Source organism: Physella acuta, unplaced genomic scaffold (assembly GCF_028476545.2).
Source record: "Physella acuta isolate Inbredline_101_S28 unplaced genomic scaffold, ASM2847654v3 ptg000119l, whole genome shotgun sequence".
Taxonomy (NCBI): domain Eukaryota; kingdom Metazoa; phylum Mollusca; class Gastropoda; family Physidae; genus Physella; species Physella acuta.
In genome coordinates, this window is record NW_026731639.1 from 685001 (window position 1) to 706198 (window position 21198).

At 38.6% G+C, this 21198-nt stretch overlaps 1 protein-coding gene across 1 annotated transcript in view; it reads left to right on the forward strand.

Moving 5' to 3' along the window:
- Nucleotides 1–21198, forward strand: part of LOC131934893 (aromatic-L-amino-acid decarboxylase) — a 51539-nt gene that overhangs the window by 398 nt on the left and 29943 nt on the right. The window contains exons 2-9 of the mRNA XM_059291133.1: nucleotides 1222–1438; nucleotides 2409–2522; nucleotides 13009–13060; nucleotides 13907–13971; nucleotides 15473–15607; nucleotides 16229–16339; nucleotides 16444–16476; nucleotides 20650–20811. Coding sequence (XP_059147116.1) covers nucleotides 1238–1438; nucleotides 2409–2522; nucleotides 13009–13060; nucleotides 13907–13971; nucleotides 15473–15607; nucleotides 16229–16339; nucleotides 16444–16476; nucleotides 20650–20811 — 873 coding nt within the window. The 5' untranslated portion in view covers nucleotides 1222–1237. The remainder of the gene's footprint in view (nucleotides 1–1221; nucleotides 1439–2408; nucleotides 2523–13008; nucleotides 13061–13906; nucleotides 13972–15472; nucleotides 15608–16228; nucleotides 16340–16443; nucleotides 16477–20649; nucleotides 20812–21198) is intronic.

Here is a 21198-nt window from a genome sequence, read left to right on the forward strand (position 1 = left end):
ACTGGACAATTGGACACATCAACTGGACACACCAATTGGAAACAGCAACTGGACACGTCAACTGGACACATCAATTGGACACAGCAACTGGACACACCAATTGGACACATCAACTGGACACATCAACTGGACACATCAACTTGATAGTAACTGGACACATCAACGTGATAGCAACTGGACACACCAATTGGACACATCAACTGGACACATCAACTTGATAGTAACTGGACACATCAACTGGACACAGCAACTGGATACATCAACTGGACACATCAACTGGACACATCAACTGGACACATCAACTGGACACATCAACTGGACACATCAACTGGACACATCAACTTGATAGCAACTGGACACACCAATTGGACACATCAACTGGACACATCAACTTGATAGTAACTGGACACATCAACTGGACACAGCAACTGGACACATCAACTTGATAGCAACTGGACACACCAATTGGACACATCAACTGGACACATCAACTGGACACATCAACTTGATAGTAACTGGACACATCAACTGGACACACCAACTGGACACATCAACTTGATAGCAACTGGACACACCAATTGGACACATCAACTGGACACATCAACTTGATAGTAACTGGACACATCAACTGGACACACCAACTGGACACATCAACTGGCCACATCAACTGGCCACATCAACTGGACAACTGGACACATCAACTGGACACATCAACTGGACACAGAAACTGGACACAGCAACTGGACACACCAACTGGACACATCAACTGGACACAGTAACTGGACACATCAACTGGACAACTGGACACAGAAACTGGACACATCAACTGGACAAAGAAACTGGACACAGCAACTGGACACACCAACTGGACACAGCAACTGGACACATCAACTGGACACATCAACTGGACAACTGGACACATCAACTGGACACAGTAACTGGACACATCAACAGGCCACATCAACTGGACAACTTTACACATCAACTGGACACAGTAACTGGACACATCAACTGGACACATCAACTGGACAACTGGACACATCAACTGGACACAGTAACTGGACACATCAACAGGCCACATGAACTGGACAACTGGACACATCAACTGGACACAGAAACTGGACACAGAAACTGGACACACCAATTGGACTCACCAATTGGACACATCAACTGAAACTAGTACATTGTTGCTTGTATTTAAAAAATGAATGTCATTTCCAGACGGTATTTGTAAAGAATGGAGGCACAAGACTTTGAGAAGAGAGGTCAGGAGTTGTTGAGCTATATCGCCGACTATATTGTCAACATCCGGTCAAGGCGAGTGACCCCTGCCGTGGAGCCCGGCTTTTTAGAAAAACTACTGCCAGATACTGCACCAGTCAAGGGCGAGAACTGGGAAATCATCATGGCGGATTTTGAGAAGGTCATTATGCCTGGGGTTAGTCAGATTTATTACACCATTTATTACACCATTTATTAAATATATTAAGAATGTTTCAATGATATATATATACTTGTGGCTTGACCTACTTTTTTTTACCGTTGTCATGGTAATGATGGCTGTCAAAAACGACGAAACCGTGATTCCGTTTTTCAACAATATTTGATGGTCATTTCAGAAATATATTCTAATAATCGTTATTTTTGCGTATTATTCAACGATACCGATCTAATTTTAACAATGGATGATTAGTGTTTGATGCAAGCTTGCCATTTGTACATTTTTTTTAATCTAATCGCTGAGAATATTGAGCAGAACATTATATAACTATAAGTAAGCAAAACGTGAATTGCTTTATTTAATATTGTTGTGAACTTACTAAAAAAATATGATAAACTATAGAAAATTATATAGTGCGTCCAACTAAAATAATTTCATTAATTTTTTAAAAGGCATGCTGGATAAAAACAAAACATACAAACAATAACTTGATCGAGACAACAGCTAACTAAGTGTATTTGAATGGGGAGAAATCTAGCAGACGACATATTTCTGCTGAACGGCAGTGAACGGTCAATGGCATCACAACACTCCTTAAAAACTAACCCACTGTATCACTGGAAATCAGTCTTGTCATCCTAGCCATTTAAAAACAAACGCGTTTTTTCACAAATCATTTTCTAGGCTAATTTCAAATTTGATAAATAAAATTGGTATCAAATTAAGTAAATTAGGGTAAGTAAATGTAGTTTTTAATTTTTTAAGTCATCTTGAACAATAATGAAGCTTAAAATCTTAGGCGACACCATAAAATTTTATATCGTCTGTCAGAAGCGTAGCTAGGAGAGCGGCGGACACTACGATGCAGTACTTGATTATACGCATTGTAACTTGATGTTATACCGACAGCTTTATACCGACAGCTTTATACCGACGGTCCATGTACCCAATCTCTACTCCTGTCTAGATGAGTCACTGGCAGCACCCCAACTACCACGCCTACTATCCAATTGGCCACTCCTACACCTCAGTCCTGTCAGACATGTTGTCTGATGGTCTGGGCAGCAACGCCTTCTCCTGGGTGAGTCATTGTTCATGTTGTCTGTTGTAGACATTGTTCATGTTGTCTGTTGTAGACATTGTTCATGTTGTCTGTTGTAGACATTGTTCATGTTGTCTGTTGTAGACATTGTTCATGTTGTCTGTTGTAGACATTGTTCATGTTGTCTGTTGTAGACATTGTTCATGTTGTCTGTTGTAGACATTGTTCATGTTGTCTGTTGTAGACATTGTTCATGTTGTCTGTTGTAGACATTGTTCATGTTGTCTGTTGTAGACATTGTTCATGTTGTCTGTTATAGACATTGTTCATGTTGTCTGTTGTAGACATTGTTCATGTTGTCTGTTGTAGACATTGTTCATGTTGTCTGTTATAGACATTGTTCATGTTGTCTGTTGTAGACATTGTTCATGTTGTCTGTTGTAGACATTGTTCATGTTGTCTGTTGTAGACATTGTTCATGTTGTCTGTTGTAGACATTGTTCATGTTGTCTGTTGTAGACAAAGTTAGAACCAGATAAAAATAAAATAATAAAAAAATAAACGCTAATATCATACTACTATAACTCTTATATATTTACAAACGGAAATATATATATATATATATATATATATATATATATATATATATATATATATATATATATATATATATATATAATCCCGTTTTTTTTTTGCTATTCCGCTTGATCTGCACTATGTGTAGAATTGTAAAGTACGGATTTATGTAGAAATAAATGTTCTTTTTTACTAAAATTTATTTAAAGGCGATAAATAATTTATTGATATATTCATTTGTAGAAACACCCCTTAAATTATAAAAGTTCAGAACAAAAAGTTTATTTACTTTTTTTCACAAAAATTAAAAACTTTCACGGGGAACTATAATGATGTCACTTGAAACGAATAGGAATTTATCAAAATGAAACGAAAATTATAAAGTTTTAACGCTGGAAAAGTATACACAATAAACACCATTGAATCTAAAGTAAAAATATAATTTAAAATCTAATGCTGAAAAGAATATTCAATAATATTGATGTCGTCGAAACTTTGTTATAAAGACCAGAGCCGGCGTTAGGAATACGCGGGGCCTAGGGCCAACCATCCGCGCGGGGCCTGCTTTTTTCCATTATATATATATATATATATATATATATATATATATATATATATATGTGTGTGTGTGTGTGTGTATAGTCCTATATAATATGCATACACACTACACACATAATAACACATAAATGTTTTGGAGTCTATAAGACTTTAATAACAGATGTTTAGCTCTCCCACGTTTTAACCCACGGGTTCCCAACCTGGGGGTCGCGACCCCCTTGGGGGTCGCGAAGGGCTTTCTAGGGGGTCGCCAACTGGTATACTAAACCTTAGTAATTTGAAACAAAACATAAATATTTAGAAGAATTTTTTTAAATTCGGCTTTACTAACATCACTGGAAAGGGAATAGAGAAGAAACAAAGTGTACTGTACAAAGCTGTTCTCAGTCACGAGTTTATGAAATCTTCAAAACTAAAACGTCATTTGATACGAGTCATTCGAAACACACCAAAAAAGATATGGAGTTCTTTCGTCGGTATGAAGCTAGTTGCAAACGTCAGAGACTTGATCGAACAGGAAGTTTTCACCAAGGAAACACAGCATTAGTGCAAGCATCACATGAAGTCGCGACAGAAAATGCCAAGCAAAAACAAACACAATAGGAGAAAATCTCATCAAACGCTGCATGTTGAAGATGGTGAAGTTAAATCTTACATGTCCGTAGATGTTAAATAACACATTTTTATTAAAAATTAAGCGTTCACCATTGTTTGCTTTTCAAGTTGATAAATCAACAGACGTGAGTTCGTGTTCGCAGTTGCTGGTATTTGTCTATATTCATTCAGATGATAGCAAAGAAGAGTAGCTCTTTTGTGAAGATAGCATGGAGAAAATAAATAGTTTTTTTTTAAAAAATTGGATGATTAAAATGGGTTAAAACGGCTGTGAGGGTTTGTACTGATGGTGCACCATCTATGTTTAGGACAAAATCGGGCTTTCAGAAAGCAGAAAAGATTTAGCTCCCTAACCATTGCCCTCACCAATCGCCATCAAGACTCCATTGCTGGTATGAGTGGTAAATTATATACAATCTGGAGCCTTCAAAGAACTGAGCAAAGACCTGAATAAAGATCACGAGGTTCTGCTCTTCTACACTACAGTGCGCTGGCTGTCAAACGAATTGTTGTGAATCGTGTTTTTGAATTGAAATCTGAAATCAAATTGTTCTTGGAAATGCAAAGGAAACAAGACCTTTTGGTATACTTAAAACAACATAGAGTGGTTGGAGAGAGTATCATACCTAGCAGATGTGTTCGAACATCAACATAAGCATAACCTGAAGCTTCAGGGAAAATGAACGAATATTATCACTTTCCATGATTATCTCGGGGCGTTTTTATAAAAGCTGCAAAATCGGCGAAGAAAATAAATCTTGGAAATTTGTAAATTTGAGAAACTCTGCAGTGTGGTAGATGAATCTAATTGTGAGATAATTAAAATTTTGAAACAAGAAATTTCTGGGCATCTTGAATCTCTTGAAAACGAACTGCAGCGCTATTTCTCTGAGCTGAAAAAAGAAGAATCTGCATTAACGCATTATCCATTCTCTTCTTCCCTCGATGTTGCTAGCATTCACGATGAATTACAAGATGAATTCTTTGATTTGTAGAATGATTCCGCGTAAGATAAAAAAAAACTGCACACTCAATTTTGGTGTAGTATTCACCATTCATACCCAAACGTAAAATTGATTGACTTTTCGAGAATAGATTTTCAACACTATTTTTCGATTAAAAACAAAATTAAGATAATGATAATGACATAGGTTGGCGTTAACAAAAAAAAATACTTTAAAAAAAATTAACCGCGAATGTTTAGTGAATAGTATGCAATTTTTCTCATGGTATTAAAACAGTTATCAAGAGTAGTTCATATTGAAAGTCTACTAGAAAATGTTATTCTAGTGCTTATTAATTTCCATACTAATTTCGGCTTTTTAATTCTATGGGGGTCGCGGGTCACTTAATTTTTATAAAAGGGGGTCGCCACTCGAAAAAGGTTGGGAACCACTGTTTTAACCTAATGTTCTTAGTGGGGTTTTTTTTTTTGCTAAGATATTTAATAACTTTTGACAGATATGTAATTCATACCAAATCACTTAAGAAAATTCAATCACGTGCCAAATAATTAGGAAAATAAAGTTGTTTAAATTGTTTGTTGATGACTAGATTCTAATTGTTAATATAAAAGCATGGGCGTAGCGAGGGGGGGGGGGGTGCGGACCATTTAGGGGGGGGTGACACCAAGGCAAAAAAAATAGCAAAAGATATACAAAAAAATGATAGTTCCACTTTACAAAGTGGTTAATTAGAGTGTTAAATAGTCTTTTAAGAGCAAATTTGATAAATTCCGACAAGGGTGGAGAGGAGGGGGGGGGGGGGGGTTGGTGACACCATGACGTAAACCTGCTAATGATAGAGAAAACATGCTACATCAACCCTTTTAACTTTCTTTTAAAAAAAATAATAAATCACTCTGTCTAATGCCCCTTGATATAAATCCTAAGGGCCTCCCCCCCCCCTTATCGCCCTTTTCCCACCCCTCTGCACGCAACTGAATGTTAATTTTGTTATACCAAGACAAGTAGGGCTACATATACGACATCTACAACAAGAAAGTCAGGACTGGCGTTTATCAGGTCACTAACTGTCTACTACAGGCATCCCTCTGCTCACTAAAAGGACGTCTTAATCGGCCCGCATACAATAGGTATCTTTTTACCTGTTTCCCAAATTTACATGCCATGTCAGGTCGGGGGCTGATTCGCATCCAACAATCTCCAGTCAGCTCAGGTCAAATGCCAGGCGACCGTACCCTACACAAAGGGGAGGTCTGACACTGTTTTTGTATCGAATTACGGCCTGTCCCAGTTCAGGTGGGTGATAACTCACTAACATCAACCGTGGCCTCAGTTATAATAATCAACAGCGTCGGCATTCGACCATTTAGTTTTTCCCCATTGAATTCAGCAACATTTTTTTAAGTTTACAAACTAATTCAGATAACAATGACAGTGCTGAAGCGCGGGGCCCCTTCAGGCGCGGGGCCTAGGGCGACCGCCCCGTTTGCCACCTTCTAACGCCGGCTCTGATAAAGACACTAACAGTACCGCCTAATTTACTTTTCTAATTTTAAAAGGAGTCTGCATGCAGAGTTTCTTTCCAAATACTTTATTTACTTCACAACAAACATGGCTTCCATGGAAGACCATGTTGCCCATTTAAAAGTTTAACACATTATAAAGCTAAACTTTCTGTCGGCTATAGCTTTAAGGGGGGAGGCTCCGGTAAAAAAAAACTTTTTTAATACTCGTTAGAAAACAGTTATTTCTTTACAGTTTTATTAAGATACATCCGCATATGCATTTCCACTAAAAACAATTTTGTTTTTCAGTATTTTAATTTTTTTAAAATTTAAATAGAGTTGCATGACTAAAAACCATTGCACACCTAATGAATATGACAACGCGCGTATAATTATACGGAATATTTGGATAAGATAGCCTAATAATTTGGACTCAATTTTAATTAATTCATAACAAACTAATTAGGCATCCAATTCGCCTGTCAGTTAGATATAGAATAGCCCGAAATTTTGCTCAGGCGTTTCAATCTAGACAGACAGAATAAGTTAAATAAAAGTTTGTAAAAACTAACATGCCGCAGCACTGAGTTAAAAAGTGAGTATCCCTCATAGAATCGTCTTAGCCATTTAAAAACAAACGCGTTTTTTTCACAAATCATTTTCTAAGCTATCCAATAATTTTGATAATTAAAATTGGTATCAAATTAAAGGTAAGTAAATGTAGTTTTAAATTGTTTAAGTTATCTTGAACAATAATGAAGCTTAAAATCTTAGGCGTCTTAGTTTAGGTTAATCAAAATCGATCAAAAGTTGAAAGAAACTACAAATTTGATGCAATACTTATATATATATATATATATATATATATATATATATATATATATATATATATATATATATATAACTAAAACGGTACGCAAGCTATTGTTTTCATATACGCACATACACAGACGAACAGAAATGCAAAACTAAGTTTTTCCGGCTCCGAATTGTGTAAAATAAATGTTGAAATGTTTCAAAATCTTGATTTAGAATTTAAATTGTTCACACGATATTATTCATTATATCCTTTATATTCCGTATAAGATAAGGTATGGAGGTGTAAGACTGCGAAACTATCAAAATATCTGTTAAATAATCAACACAATACTTCCCTCATACGCCGTACGCCCTATATCAGAAAGTAAAAAAATACATTACATATCATATCCATAAAAATATATCTATAGAGCGTACAACTAAATTAAAATAAATTTTCATATGTTGTCGAATGTTTCACATATAGAGCGTACAACTATATTAAAATAAATATTCATATGTTATCGAATGTTTCATCTATAGAGCGTACAACTAAATTAAAATAAATATTTACATGTTATCGAATGTGTAATAGATTGAAATAATTGTGAGGTCAAGGGAACTCACTCTTCTGTATTAGTTATATTTATAATATTGTTATCTTGAGTGATGTCCCTTGTGTACTTCCTTCCGTCCTCTCTGTGTGTTACCATCGTGATGTAGTTAGACCCAATAAATGTGTTATATACAACCACAGGCTTCTGTCGTCAATCTATTATAACTGGCGACGAAGGATAAACATCTACTAGAAAGAGCACCTACTTACGCAAAAAAGAGGTTTGCTAGAGCTTATTAGCTAATTATTTCTAGAATTATGGCGCTGTATGGCCAAATAAAAGAATTTGATGCGAATGATGAAATCATTCAAGATTACCTAGAGAGGTTAAGCTTTTACCTAGAAGCAAACAACGTGACGATAGAAGCCAAAAAGAGAGCTATTTTGTTAACAGTCATAGGGCCTCAACAATTTAGGCTACTAAAAGACTTATGCGCACCAGCTAGTCTAACTACCAAGAGCTTTAACGAGCTGAGCAAATTGCTAACAGACCACCATGCGCCTACCCCATCAAAGTTTTTATGTAGAGCTAGATTTGACAGTAGGACTCGTCAACCAAACGAGTCAATATCAGAATATGTTGCTGCTTTACGTCATTTAAGTGAATTTTGTGAATTCGGAGAAACGCTGTCTGACAGACTATGTGAAAAGTTTGTGACAGGTGTAAACAGCCCTGATATTCAAAGAAAGTTGCTGCTCGAGTCAGATCTAAAATTGGAAAAAGCAATACAACTTGCAATGTCATTCCAGCAGTCATCAGATGCGGCGAGATCTTTAGCACCTTCAGAGATCCATGCAGTAAACAGCAGGTTAGTCAATAAACATCAACCCCATCAGAGCATTCCAACTTATGCTAAACAGCCTGCTCGTTCAAATCCTAGATCTAAATCTAGTAATAATTATCAAAAATGTCATCGATGCAAAGGTCCCCATGCATCTCATCGGTGCAAGTTCAAGTCTGCAACTTGTTATAAGTGCAGTAAGCAAGGTCACATTGCCAAGGCCTGCTTTGCAAAGTCTTCGTCTGTTGCTAAATCTAGCCAGTCAAGACAGTACCGCAACCAAAGGCAGCACTATGTTAACTCTCACCAAGACTACCTAACCCAACCAATGAACCACTCTACCTGTGAAAATGCTCAAACTGATTCGCAGCCGGATTTCAACCTGTTCTCTGTGAAATCAATAAGTCATGCTCCCATCAATGTACCAGTTTATATCAACGGTAAGAGCATCAGCTTCCAACTTGACACTGGAGCATCTCTAACAGTCATAACAAAGAAAGATTTTGACGCTGTCACAGGAGGATCAGTGCTTCTACAGCCATGTCACAAGTGTCTAACAACATACACTGGTGACAATGTTCCGGTAATAGGAGAGTGTATGGTTCATGTGAGTTATAATGGTCAAAGTGTAAAACTTCCTCTTCTTGTGGTTGAAGGAAATGGACCGCCATTACTAGGTAGGAACTGGTTAAGTGATCTTAAGTTAAATTGGGAGAGTATTTGTTCATTGAAGAATGTAAAAGAATCTAGTCTTACTTCACTAGATAAAGTTATATCTGAAAATAAATGTGTTTTTGGTAACTCAGGTTTACTAAATGATAGAACAGTGAAGTTAAGCATTAAAGATACAAATCCAAGATACTGCAAAGCTAGAGTTCCACCTTATGCAATGAGGAATAAAATTGAAAATGAGCTAAGTAGATTGGATCTAATGGCATTATAAAGAAGGTAGACTATTCCGATTGGGCGACACCCATTGTGCCAGTGTTAAAGAAGGATGGTTCTATAAGAATTTGTGGAGATTATAAAACTACACTAAATAAGCAAATAGAGCTAAATAGGTACCCTATACCTAACATTGAGGAAATTTCTTTGAATTTGGCAGGAGGAGTCAAATTCACTGAATTAGACTTTAGTCATGCTTACACTCAACTAGAACTGCATCCAGATTCAAAAGTCTATACGACAATAAACACACATAAAGGACTCTACCAATATGAAAGACTATGTTTTGGCATATCATCTAGCCCTGGAATTTTCCAAGCTGTCATGGACAGTATTTTTAAGGACATTCCAAATGTTTGTGTGTACTTTGACAATGTGTACATAACTGGTAAGAATGACACTGAACATCTTAAAACACTTGATAAAGTATTGAAAATTGTTGGTGAAAAAGGTTTAAAGATAAACAAAGATAAATGTCAATTCATGCTGACAGAAATTAGTTTTCTTGGTTATATATTAAGCAAGCAAGGTATCAGACCTCAACCTGAGAAAACAAAAGCCATTAAAGAAGCACCCAAACCTGAAAATACCCAACAACTAAGAGCTTTTTTGGGCTTAATAAATTACTATGCAAAGTTCATAGGGAATCTGTCTGGTAAACTATCACCACTGTACAAGCTGCTACAGAAAAATGCAACTTGGCACTGGGGTAAACAACAAGAAGCTGCTTATAACACAGCAAAAGAGGCTTTGTCTGCTGACACCTTACTAACTCACTATGACCCAGGGAAAAGACTTGTATTGACATGTGATGCTTCACCAGATGGTGTAGGAGCAGTCTTGTCCCACATGGATGAGAAGGGTGACAGACCCATTGCTTTTGCCAGTAGATCTTTGAATCAGGCTGAGAAAAATTATTCTCAGTTAGATAGGGAAGGCTTAGGCATCATTTTTGGTGTTAAGAAATTTCATAAGTTTCTGTTTGGTAGGAAGTTCACCATCTTTACAGATCATAAACCATTGCTAGGTTTATTTGGAGAAAACAAAACCCTACCTGAGCATGCCTCACCAAGAATTCAAAGATGGGCTATCACACTAACTGCATACAATTATGAATTGAAATACAAACCTGGATCTGAGAATAGTGCAGATAGTCTTAGTAGATTACCTTTAAAAAACCAAAGCCTGAGCTATGTACCAGAAGATGTATTTGTTCTCTTCACTATCTTGGATAACTCCAATATAAATGTGAATGATATTAAGAGAGAAACACAAAAAGATGAGTGCTTAATAAAAGTATATGAGCACTGTATGAATGGTTGGCCTGAAGAATCTGTGAATGATGACTTAAGGCCATATAAAATAAGAAATTAAAACCCTTTGTGAAGATAATATAAATGATGGAGAAGATGCAGTCCATTATCAGTCAGAGTTGCCTAAACAAAGTATTTGTAACTTAATAAATGATTATGGTGATATGGCAATTTCAAATGTTTTAAAGAGAATACATTAGTAAGAAGGAATGTGATCATCAAACAACTTTGCTAACATCATTAGCACTTGCAGAAACTAAAAGAAACTAAAAGGGCAACATCAAAAGAAAAGAAAAAGGATTTTTGCCATTTAATACACCCACTTCAAATGCTGGATCACAGTTGCAAAGTGATATTGTCCAGGATATTACTTTTAAACAGTATTTTTGGTTACCAAAAAGCACTATCAGATTACCTGAGGAAATTGATCAATCAAAGAAATCTATGTCAGTCAAGGATCTGAATAACAGCATAATACTTTCAGATGCCAATTCAAAAATAGTTCCATTAAATCATGACAACACATGCATTGAAAGAGAATTTGGTGTTAATAAGAATGTGTATCTAAGAAATTATGGGAGAAAGGAAAAATGGATACCAGGTCAAATTGTTCAATGTACAGGACCTGTGTCTTATAAAGTAGAAACAAATGATAGACTTATTGTCCGTAGACATGCAGACCAGTTAAAAATAACTTGTGCAGATAATAAGTGTGAATCTATCAATCCCACCAAATCTGAACAGTTCACACCAACTCAGTTTGTTCCACAACCAAGTTCTGTTGATATGAGTGAACCAAGTTGTCTAGAGTCAGAAAATGTAAATTCTGGAGTTAATAATTTAAATCCTAGACCTCCTGAGATAGAGAATCCAAATGGTCAGAATATTGAGTCACCAAATCAAAGGCCACTGAGAAGGTCAAACAGGACAATCAAAGTCCCAAATAAGTTAGACCTATGATTCTAAAGGTCAAAAGGACTTTGACATTATTGTTTTGTATTTTGATTATGTTGTAGCATATTGTGCATTGTTTGTAAGGATGTAATCTACCATAGTGTTCATGTTACAATATAATTGGTGATTTTAGGATACTATCAATTGTTCTATTGAGAGATGTGTTATTGTGTTCTAAGGGTAAAGGGATGTAATAGATTGAAATAATTCTGAGGTCAAGGGAACTCACTCTTCTGTATTAGTTATATTTATAATATTGTTATCTTGAGTGATGTCCCTTGTGTACTTCCTTCCGTCCTCTCTGTGTGTTACCATCGTGATGTAGTTAGACCCAATAAATGTGTTATATACAACCACAGGCTTCTGTCGTCAATCTATTATAGAATGTTTCACCTATAGAGCGTTCAACTAAATTAAAATAAATTTTCATATGTTGTCGAATGTTTCACATATAGAGCGTACAACTATATTAAAATAAATATTCATATGTTATCGAATGTTTCATCTACAGAGCGTACAACTAAATTAAAATAAATATTTACATGTTATCGAATGTTTCACCTATAGAGCGTTCAACTAAATTAAAATAAATATTCATATGTTATCGAATGTTTCACATATAGAGCGTACAACTAAATTAAAATAAATATTCATATGTTATCGAATGTTTCATCTATAGAGCGTACAACTAAATTAAAATAAATATTTACATGTTATCGAATGTTTCACTTATAGAGCGTACAACTAAATTAAAATAAATATTTACATGTTATCGAATGTTTCACTTATAGAGCGTACAACTAAATTAAAATAAATATTTACATGTTATCGAATGTTTCACTTATAGAGCGTACAACTAAATTAAAATAAATATTCACATGTTATCGAATGTCTCCAGGTTGCAAGTCCAGCTTGTGTTGAGCTGGAAGTTTTAGTTTTAGACTGGGTTGGTAAGTTGTTTCATTTTTTTTCGGCTGGTAAGTTGTTTCATTTTTTTTCGGCTGGTAAGTTGTTTCATTTTTTTAGATTTGGTTGGTAAGTTGTGTTTAAATTTGATAAGACTGTGTTGGTAAATTGTATTTAAATCAACAAAGAGTTGGCCTAGTTTTAGACCATTGAAATGTTTGCTTGCTATTGTTTTAGTGTTATAGTGTGTTTAAAAACTCCATGTGATTTTTAAAATGTACACTTTATGTGTACTAAATAACTGAAATTAGCCAGTTGATGTACACATCTGCAAGATAGGATTTGAGTAAGGATTATACGCAAGTATTTATGTTCTACCACAAATACATGCAAGATTTGAGTTAGGATTGTATGCAAGTATATATGTTCTAACACAAATACATGCAAGATTTGAGTTAGGATTGTATGCAAGTATTTATGTTCTAACACAAATACATGCAAGATTTGAGTTAGGATTGTATGCAAGTATTTATGTTCTACCACAAATACATGCAAGATTTGAGTTAGGATTGTATGCAAGTATTTATGTTCTACCACAAATACATGCAAGATTTGAGTTAGGATTGTATGCAAGTATTTATGTTCTACCACAAATACATGCAAGATTTGAGTTAGGATTGTATGCTAGTATTTATGTTCTACCACAAATACATGCAAGATTTCAATAAGGATTGTACGCAAGTATTTATGTTCTACCACAAATACATGCAAGATTTCAATAAGGATTGTACGCAAGTATTTATGTTCTACCACAAATACATGCAAGATTTGTGTAAGGATTGTACGCAAGTATTTATGTTCTACCACAAATACATGCAAGATTTTTACAGGTAAAATGATTGGCTTACCAAAACAGTTCCTGCATGCAAGTGGTCAAGGCGGTGGTGTCATACAGGTCAATATCCAATCATTCACTACTGACCATATGACATACATGTCAATATCCAATCATTCACTACTGACCATATGACATACAGGTCAATATCCAATCATTCACTACTGACCATATGACATACAGGTCAATATCCAATCATTCACTACTGACCATATGACATACAGGTCAATATCCAATCATTCACTACTGACCATATGACATACAGGTCAATATCCAATCATTCACTACTGACCATATTACATACAGGTCAATATCCAATCATTCACTACTGACCATCTGACATACAGGTCAATATCCAATCATTCACTACTGACCATATGACATACAGGTCAATATCCAATCATTCACTACTGACCATGTGACATACAGGTCAATATCCAATCATTCACTACTGACCATATGACATACAGGTCAATATCCAATCATTCACTACTGACCATATGACATATAGGTCAATATCCAATCATTCACTACTGACCATATGACATACATGTCAATATCCAATCATTCACTACTGACCATATGACATACAGGTCAATATCCAATCATTCACTACTGACCATATGACATACAGGTCAATATCCAATCATTCACTACTGACCATATGACATACAGGTCAATATCCAATCATTCACTACTGACCATATGACATACAGGTCAATATCCAATCATTCACTACTGACCATATTACATACAGGTCAATATCCAATCATTCACTACTGACCATATGACATACAGGTCAATATCCAATCATTCACTACTGACCATCTGACATACAGGTCAATATCCAATCATTCACTACTGACCATATGACATACAGGTCAATATCCAATCATTCACTACTGACCATGTGACATACATGTCAATATCCAATCATTCACTACTGACCATATGACATACAGGTCAATATCCAATCATTCACTACTGACCATATGACATACAGGTCAATATCCAATCATTCACTACTGACCATATGACATATAGGTCAATATCCAATCATTCACTACTGACCATATGACATACATGTCAATATCCAATCATTCACTATTGCTAGTTGTGTTCTCCATTTAATTAGGTCATATTTATGGTTGGATAGGAGATTGATAATAATTGATTAATTAATATGTGAATTATTGCTGACCAGAGTCAGGGGCCAGAATCAGGGGTCAGAATCAGGAGCCAGAATCAGGGGCCGGAATCAGGGGTTAGAATCAGGGGTGAGGGTTAGGGGTCAAAAGGCTATGGCATGGCCTAGCGTTAGAGTGCTAGACTGCTAATCTGAAATTCTCGTGTTCTAATCCGGGTTGACTACAGTAGAACGTCCTAACCCTAACCCTGATTCCATCTAGCTCTGATGTGTACCTAACTGAATTAAGGAAAAGTAAGGTGGCTGAGCATAGCGTTGACAACACTATCTCTTGCCGAGGTCACTGAAACAGGTGACCACGGTTCGAAAAAGGAAGTGAACTTAGGGGTCAGACTAGAATTCTTCTCCCCCCAGGGCTCGGCCAGTGAGTGTGTGCTAGTTGCCCTGCTGTCCGCCAGACACAAGTCCATCCAGGCACTCAAGTCAAGCCACCCTCAGCAAGACAATTGGCAGCTGCTCGCTAAGCTCGTTGCTTACACCTCCATACAGGTAGGTCATTGCACTCACATGATGCTTACACCTCCATACAGGTAGGTCATTGCACTCACATGATGCTTACACCTCCATACAGGTAGGTCATTGCACTCACATGATGCTTACACCTCCATACAGGTAGGTCATTGCACTCACATGATGCTTACACCTCCATACAGGTAGGTCATTGCACTCACATGATGCTTACACCTTCATACAGGTAGGTCATTGCACTCACATGATGCTTACACCTCCATACAGGTAGGTCATTGCACTCACATGATGCTTACACCTCCATACAGGTAGGTCATTGCACTCACATGATGCTTACACCTCCATACAGGTAGGTCATTGCACTCACATGATGCTTACACCTCCATACAGGTAGGTCATTGCACTCACATGATGCTTACACCTCCATACAGGTAGGTCATTGCACTCACATGATGCTTACACCTCCATACAGGTAGGTCATTGCACTCACATGATGCTTACACCTCCATACAGGTAGGTCATTGCACTCACATGATGCTTACACCTCCATACAGGTAGGTCATTGCACTCACATGATGCTTACACCTCCATACAGGTAGGTCATTTCCCTGACCTCACCTGCTATATGTGTGATGGTTTCAGGCTCACTCATGCGTGGAGAAGGCTGGCATGATCGGGTTTGTCAAGATGCGACACCTGGACGTGGACGAGAAGTTCTCACTGCGAGGTCACGTGTTGGAGGACGCCATTGAGGTACAATCTGATTGGCTGACACATTGAACTGAAGATAATTCTGATAATCCTAACCCTAATCCTTAACCTTACTAACGCCTGTTTTAAAACTTTTTCCTGTGCAGGAGGATAAAAAGCTCGGGCTGATTCCATTTTTTGTGAGTACTCACCTACAGCTATTTATAGTAACAAGATTCCATTTTTTGTAAGTACTCATCTACAGCCATTTATAGTAACAAGATTCCATTTTTGTGAGTACTCATCTACAGCTATTTATAGTAACAAGATTCCATTTTTTTGTGAGTACTCATCTACAGCTATTTATAGTAACAAGATTCCATTTTTTGTGAGTACTCATCTATAGCCATTTATAGTAACAAGATTCCATTTTTTATGAGTACTCATCTAGAGCTATTTATTGTAACAAGATTCCATTTTTTATGAGTACTCATCTAAAGCAATTTATAGTAACAAGATTCTATTTTTTGTGAGTACTCATCTAGAGCTATTTATAGTAACAAGATTCCATTTTTTATGAGTACTCATCTAAAGCAATTTATAGAAACAAGAATCCAAGTCTTGTGAGTACTCATCTAGAGCTATTTATAGTAACAAGATTCCATTTTTTATGAGTACTCATCTAAAGCAATTTATAGTAACAAGATTCTATTTTTTGTGAGTACTCATCGACAGCTATTTATAGTAACAAGATTACATTTTTTGTGAGTACTCATCTATAGCTATTTATAGCTGTTTTTTGTTTTTAAAAAAGCTGGGGTCGTCTGTAACGTCCACTATTGACCCTGGGCACCACGTGATGTAACATGACTAGTAACGTCCACTATTGACCCTGGGCACCACGTGATGTAACATGACTAGTAACGTCCACTATTGACCCTGGGCACCACGTGATGTAACATCACTAGTAACGTCCACTATTGACCCTGGGCACCACGTGATGTAACATCACTAGTAACGTCCACTATTGACCCTGGGCACCACGTGATGTAACATCACTAGTAACGTCCACTATTGACCCTGGGCACCACGTGATGTAACATCACTAGTAACGTCCACTATTGACCCTGGGCACCACGTGATGTAACATCACTAGTAACGTCCACTATTGACCCTGGGCACCACGTGATGTAACATCACTAGTAACGTCCACTATTGACCCTGGGCACCACGTGACGTAACATCACTAGTAACGTCCACTATTGACCCTGGGCACCACGTGATGTAACATCACTAGTAACGTCCACTATTGACCCTGGGCACCACGTGATGTAACATGACTAGTAACGTCCACTATTGACCCTGGGCACCACGTGATGTAACATCACTAGTAACGTCCACTATTGACCCAGGGCACCACGTGACGTAACATGACTAGTAACGTCCACTATTGACCCAGGGCACCACGTGACGTAACATGACTAGTAACGTCCACTATTGACCCTGGGCACCACGTGATGTAACATGACTAGTAACGTCAACTATTGACCCTGGGCACCACGTGACGTAACATCACTAGTAACGTCCACTATTGACCCTGGGCACCACGTGATGTAACATCACTAGTAACGTCCACTATTGACCCTGGGCACCACGTGATGTAACATCACTAGTAACGTCCACTATTGACCCAGGGCACCACGTGATGTAACATCACTAGTAACGTCCACTATTGACCCAGGGCACCACGTGATGTAACATCACTAGTAACGTCCACTATTGACCCAGGGCACCACGTGATGTAACATCACTAGTAACGTCCACTATTGACCCTGGGCACCACGTGACGTAACATCACTAGTAACGTCCACTATTGACCCAGGGCACCACGTGATGTAACATCACTAGTAACGTCCACTATTGACCCTGGGCACCACGTGATGTAACATGACTAGTAACGTCCACTATTGACCCTGGGCACCACGTGATGTAACATCACTAGTAACGTCCACTATTGACCCTGGGCACCACGTGATGTAACATGACTAGTAACGTCCACTATTGACCCTGGGCACCACGTGATGTAACATCACTAGTAACGTCCACTATTGACCCTGGGCACCACGTGATGTAACATGACTAGTAACGTCCACTATTGACCCTGGGCACCACGTGATGTAACATGACTAGTAACGTCCACTATTGACCCTGGGCACCACGTGATGTAACATGACTAGTAACGTCCACTATTGACCCTGGGCACCAAGTGATGTAACATGACTAGTAACGTCCACTATTGACCCTGGGCACCACGTGATGTAACATGACTAGTAACGTCCACTATTGACCCTGGGCACCACGTGATGTAACATCACTAGTAACGTCCACTATTGACCCTGGGCACCACGTGATGTAACATGACTAGTAACGTCAACTATTGACCCTGGGCACCACGTGACGTAACATCACTAGTAACGTCCACTATTGACCCTGGGCACCACGTGATGTAACATGACTAGTAACGTCCACTATTGACCCTGGGCACCACGTGATGTAACATCACTAGTAACGTCCACTATTGACCCAGGGCACCACGTGATGTAACATCACTAGTAACGTCCACTATTGACCCAGGGCACCACGTGACGTAACATCACTAGTAACGTCCACTATTGACCCAGGGCACCACGTGATGTAACATCACTAGTAACGTCCACTATTGACCCTGGGCACCACGTGATGTAACATGACTAGTAACGTCCACTATTGACCCTGGGCACCACGTGATGTAACATCACTAGTAACGTCCACTATTGACCCTGGGCACCACGTGATGTAACATGACTAGTAACGTCCACTATTGACCCTGGGCACCACGTGATGTAACATCACTAGTAACGTCCACTATTGACCCTGGGCACCACGTGATGTAACATGACTAGTAACGTCCACTATTGACCCTGGGCACCACGTGATGTAACATGACTAGTAACGTCCACTATTGACCCTGGGCACCACGTGATGTAACATGACTAGTAACGTCCACTATTGACCCTGGGCACCAAGTGATGTAACATGACTAGTAACGTCCACTATTGACCCTGGGCACCACGTGATGTAACATGACTAGTAACGTCCACTATTGACCCTGGGCACCACGTGATGTAACATCACTAGTAACGTCCACTATTGACCCTGGGCACCACGTGATGTAACATGACTAGTAACGTCAACTATTGACCCTGGGCACCACGTGACGTAACATCACTAGTAACGTCCACTATTGACCCTGGGCACCACGTGATGTAACATGACTAGTAACGTCCACTATTGACCCTGGGCACCACGTGATGTAACATCACTAGTAACGTCCACTATTGACCCAGGGCACCACGTGATGTAACATCACTAGTAACGTCCACTATTGACCCAGGGCACCACGTGATGTAACATCACTAGTAACGTCCACTATTGACCCAGGGCACCACGTGATGTAACATCACTAGTAACGTCCACTATTGACCCTGGGCACCACGTGACGTAACATCACTAGTAACGTCCACTATTGACCCAGGGCACCACGTGATGTAACATCACTAGTAACGTCCACTATTGACCCTGGGCACCACGTGATGTAACATGACTAGTAACGTCCACTATTGACCCTGGGCACCACGTGATGTAACATCACTAGTAACGTCCACTATTGACCCTGGGCACCACGTGATGTAACATGACTAGTAACGTCCACTATTGACCCTGGGCACCACGTGATGTAACATCACTAGTAACGTCCACTATTGACCCTGGGCACCACGTGATGTAACATGACTAGTAACGTCCACTATTGACCCTGGGCACCACGTGATGTAACATGACTAGTAACGTCCACTATTGACCCTGGGCACCACGTGATGTAACATGACTAGTAACGTCCACTATTGACCCTGGGCACCAAGTGATGTAACATGACTAGTAACGTCCACTATTGACCCTGGGCACCACGTGATGTAACATCACTAGTAACGTCCACTATTGACCCTGGGCACCACGTGATGTAACATCACTAGTAACGTCCACTATTGACCCTGGGCACCACGTGACGTAACATCACTAGTAACGTCCACTATTGACCCTGGGCACCACGTAATGTAACATCACTAGTAACGTCCACTATTGACCCTGGGCACCACGTGATGTAACATCACTAGTAACGTCCACTATTAACCCTGGGCACCACGTGACGTAACATGACTAGTAACGTCCACTATTGACCCTGGGCACCACGTGATGTAACATCACTAGTAACGTCCACTATTGACCCTGGGCACCACGTGACGTAACATCACTAGTAACGTCCACTATTGACCCAGGTGTGTGCGACCCTGGGTACCACGGCCTGCTGTTCCTTCGACAACCTGCAGGAGCTGGGGGACGTCTGCACCAGACACGGCGTCTACCTGCACGTCGACGCTGCTTATGCTGGAGCTGCACTCATCTGTCCAGAGTTTCAGTTCCTGAAAGATGGAATAGAGGTGAGATATAGTAGGAGGTGAGATATAGTAGGAGGTGAGATATAGTAGGAGGTGAGATATAGTAGGAGGTGAGATATAGTAGGAGGTGAGATATAGTAGGAGGTGAGATATAGTAGGAGGTGAGATATAGTAGGAGGTGAGATATAGTAGGAGGTGAGATATAGTAGGAGGTGAGATATAGTAGGAGGTGAGATATAGTAGGAGGTGAGATATAGTAGGAGGTGAGATATAGTAGGAGGTGAGATATAGTAGGAGGTGAGATATGGTAGGAGGTGAGATATGGTAGGAGGTGAGATATGGTAGGAGGTGAGATATAGTAGGAGGTGAGATATGGTAGGAGGTGAGATATGGTAGGAGGTGAGATATAGTAGGAGGTGAGATATAGTA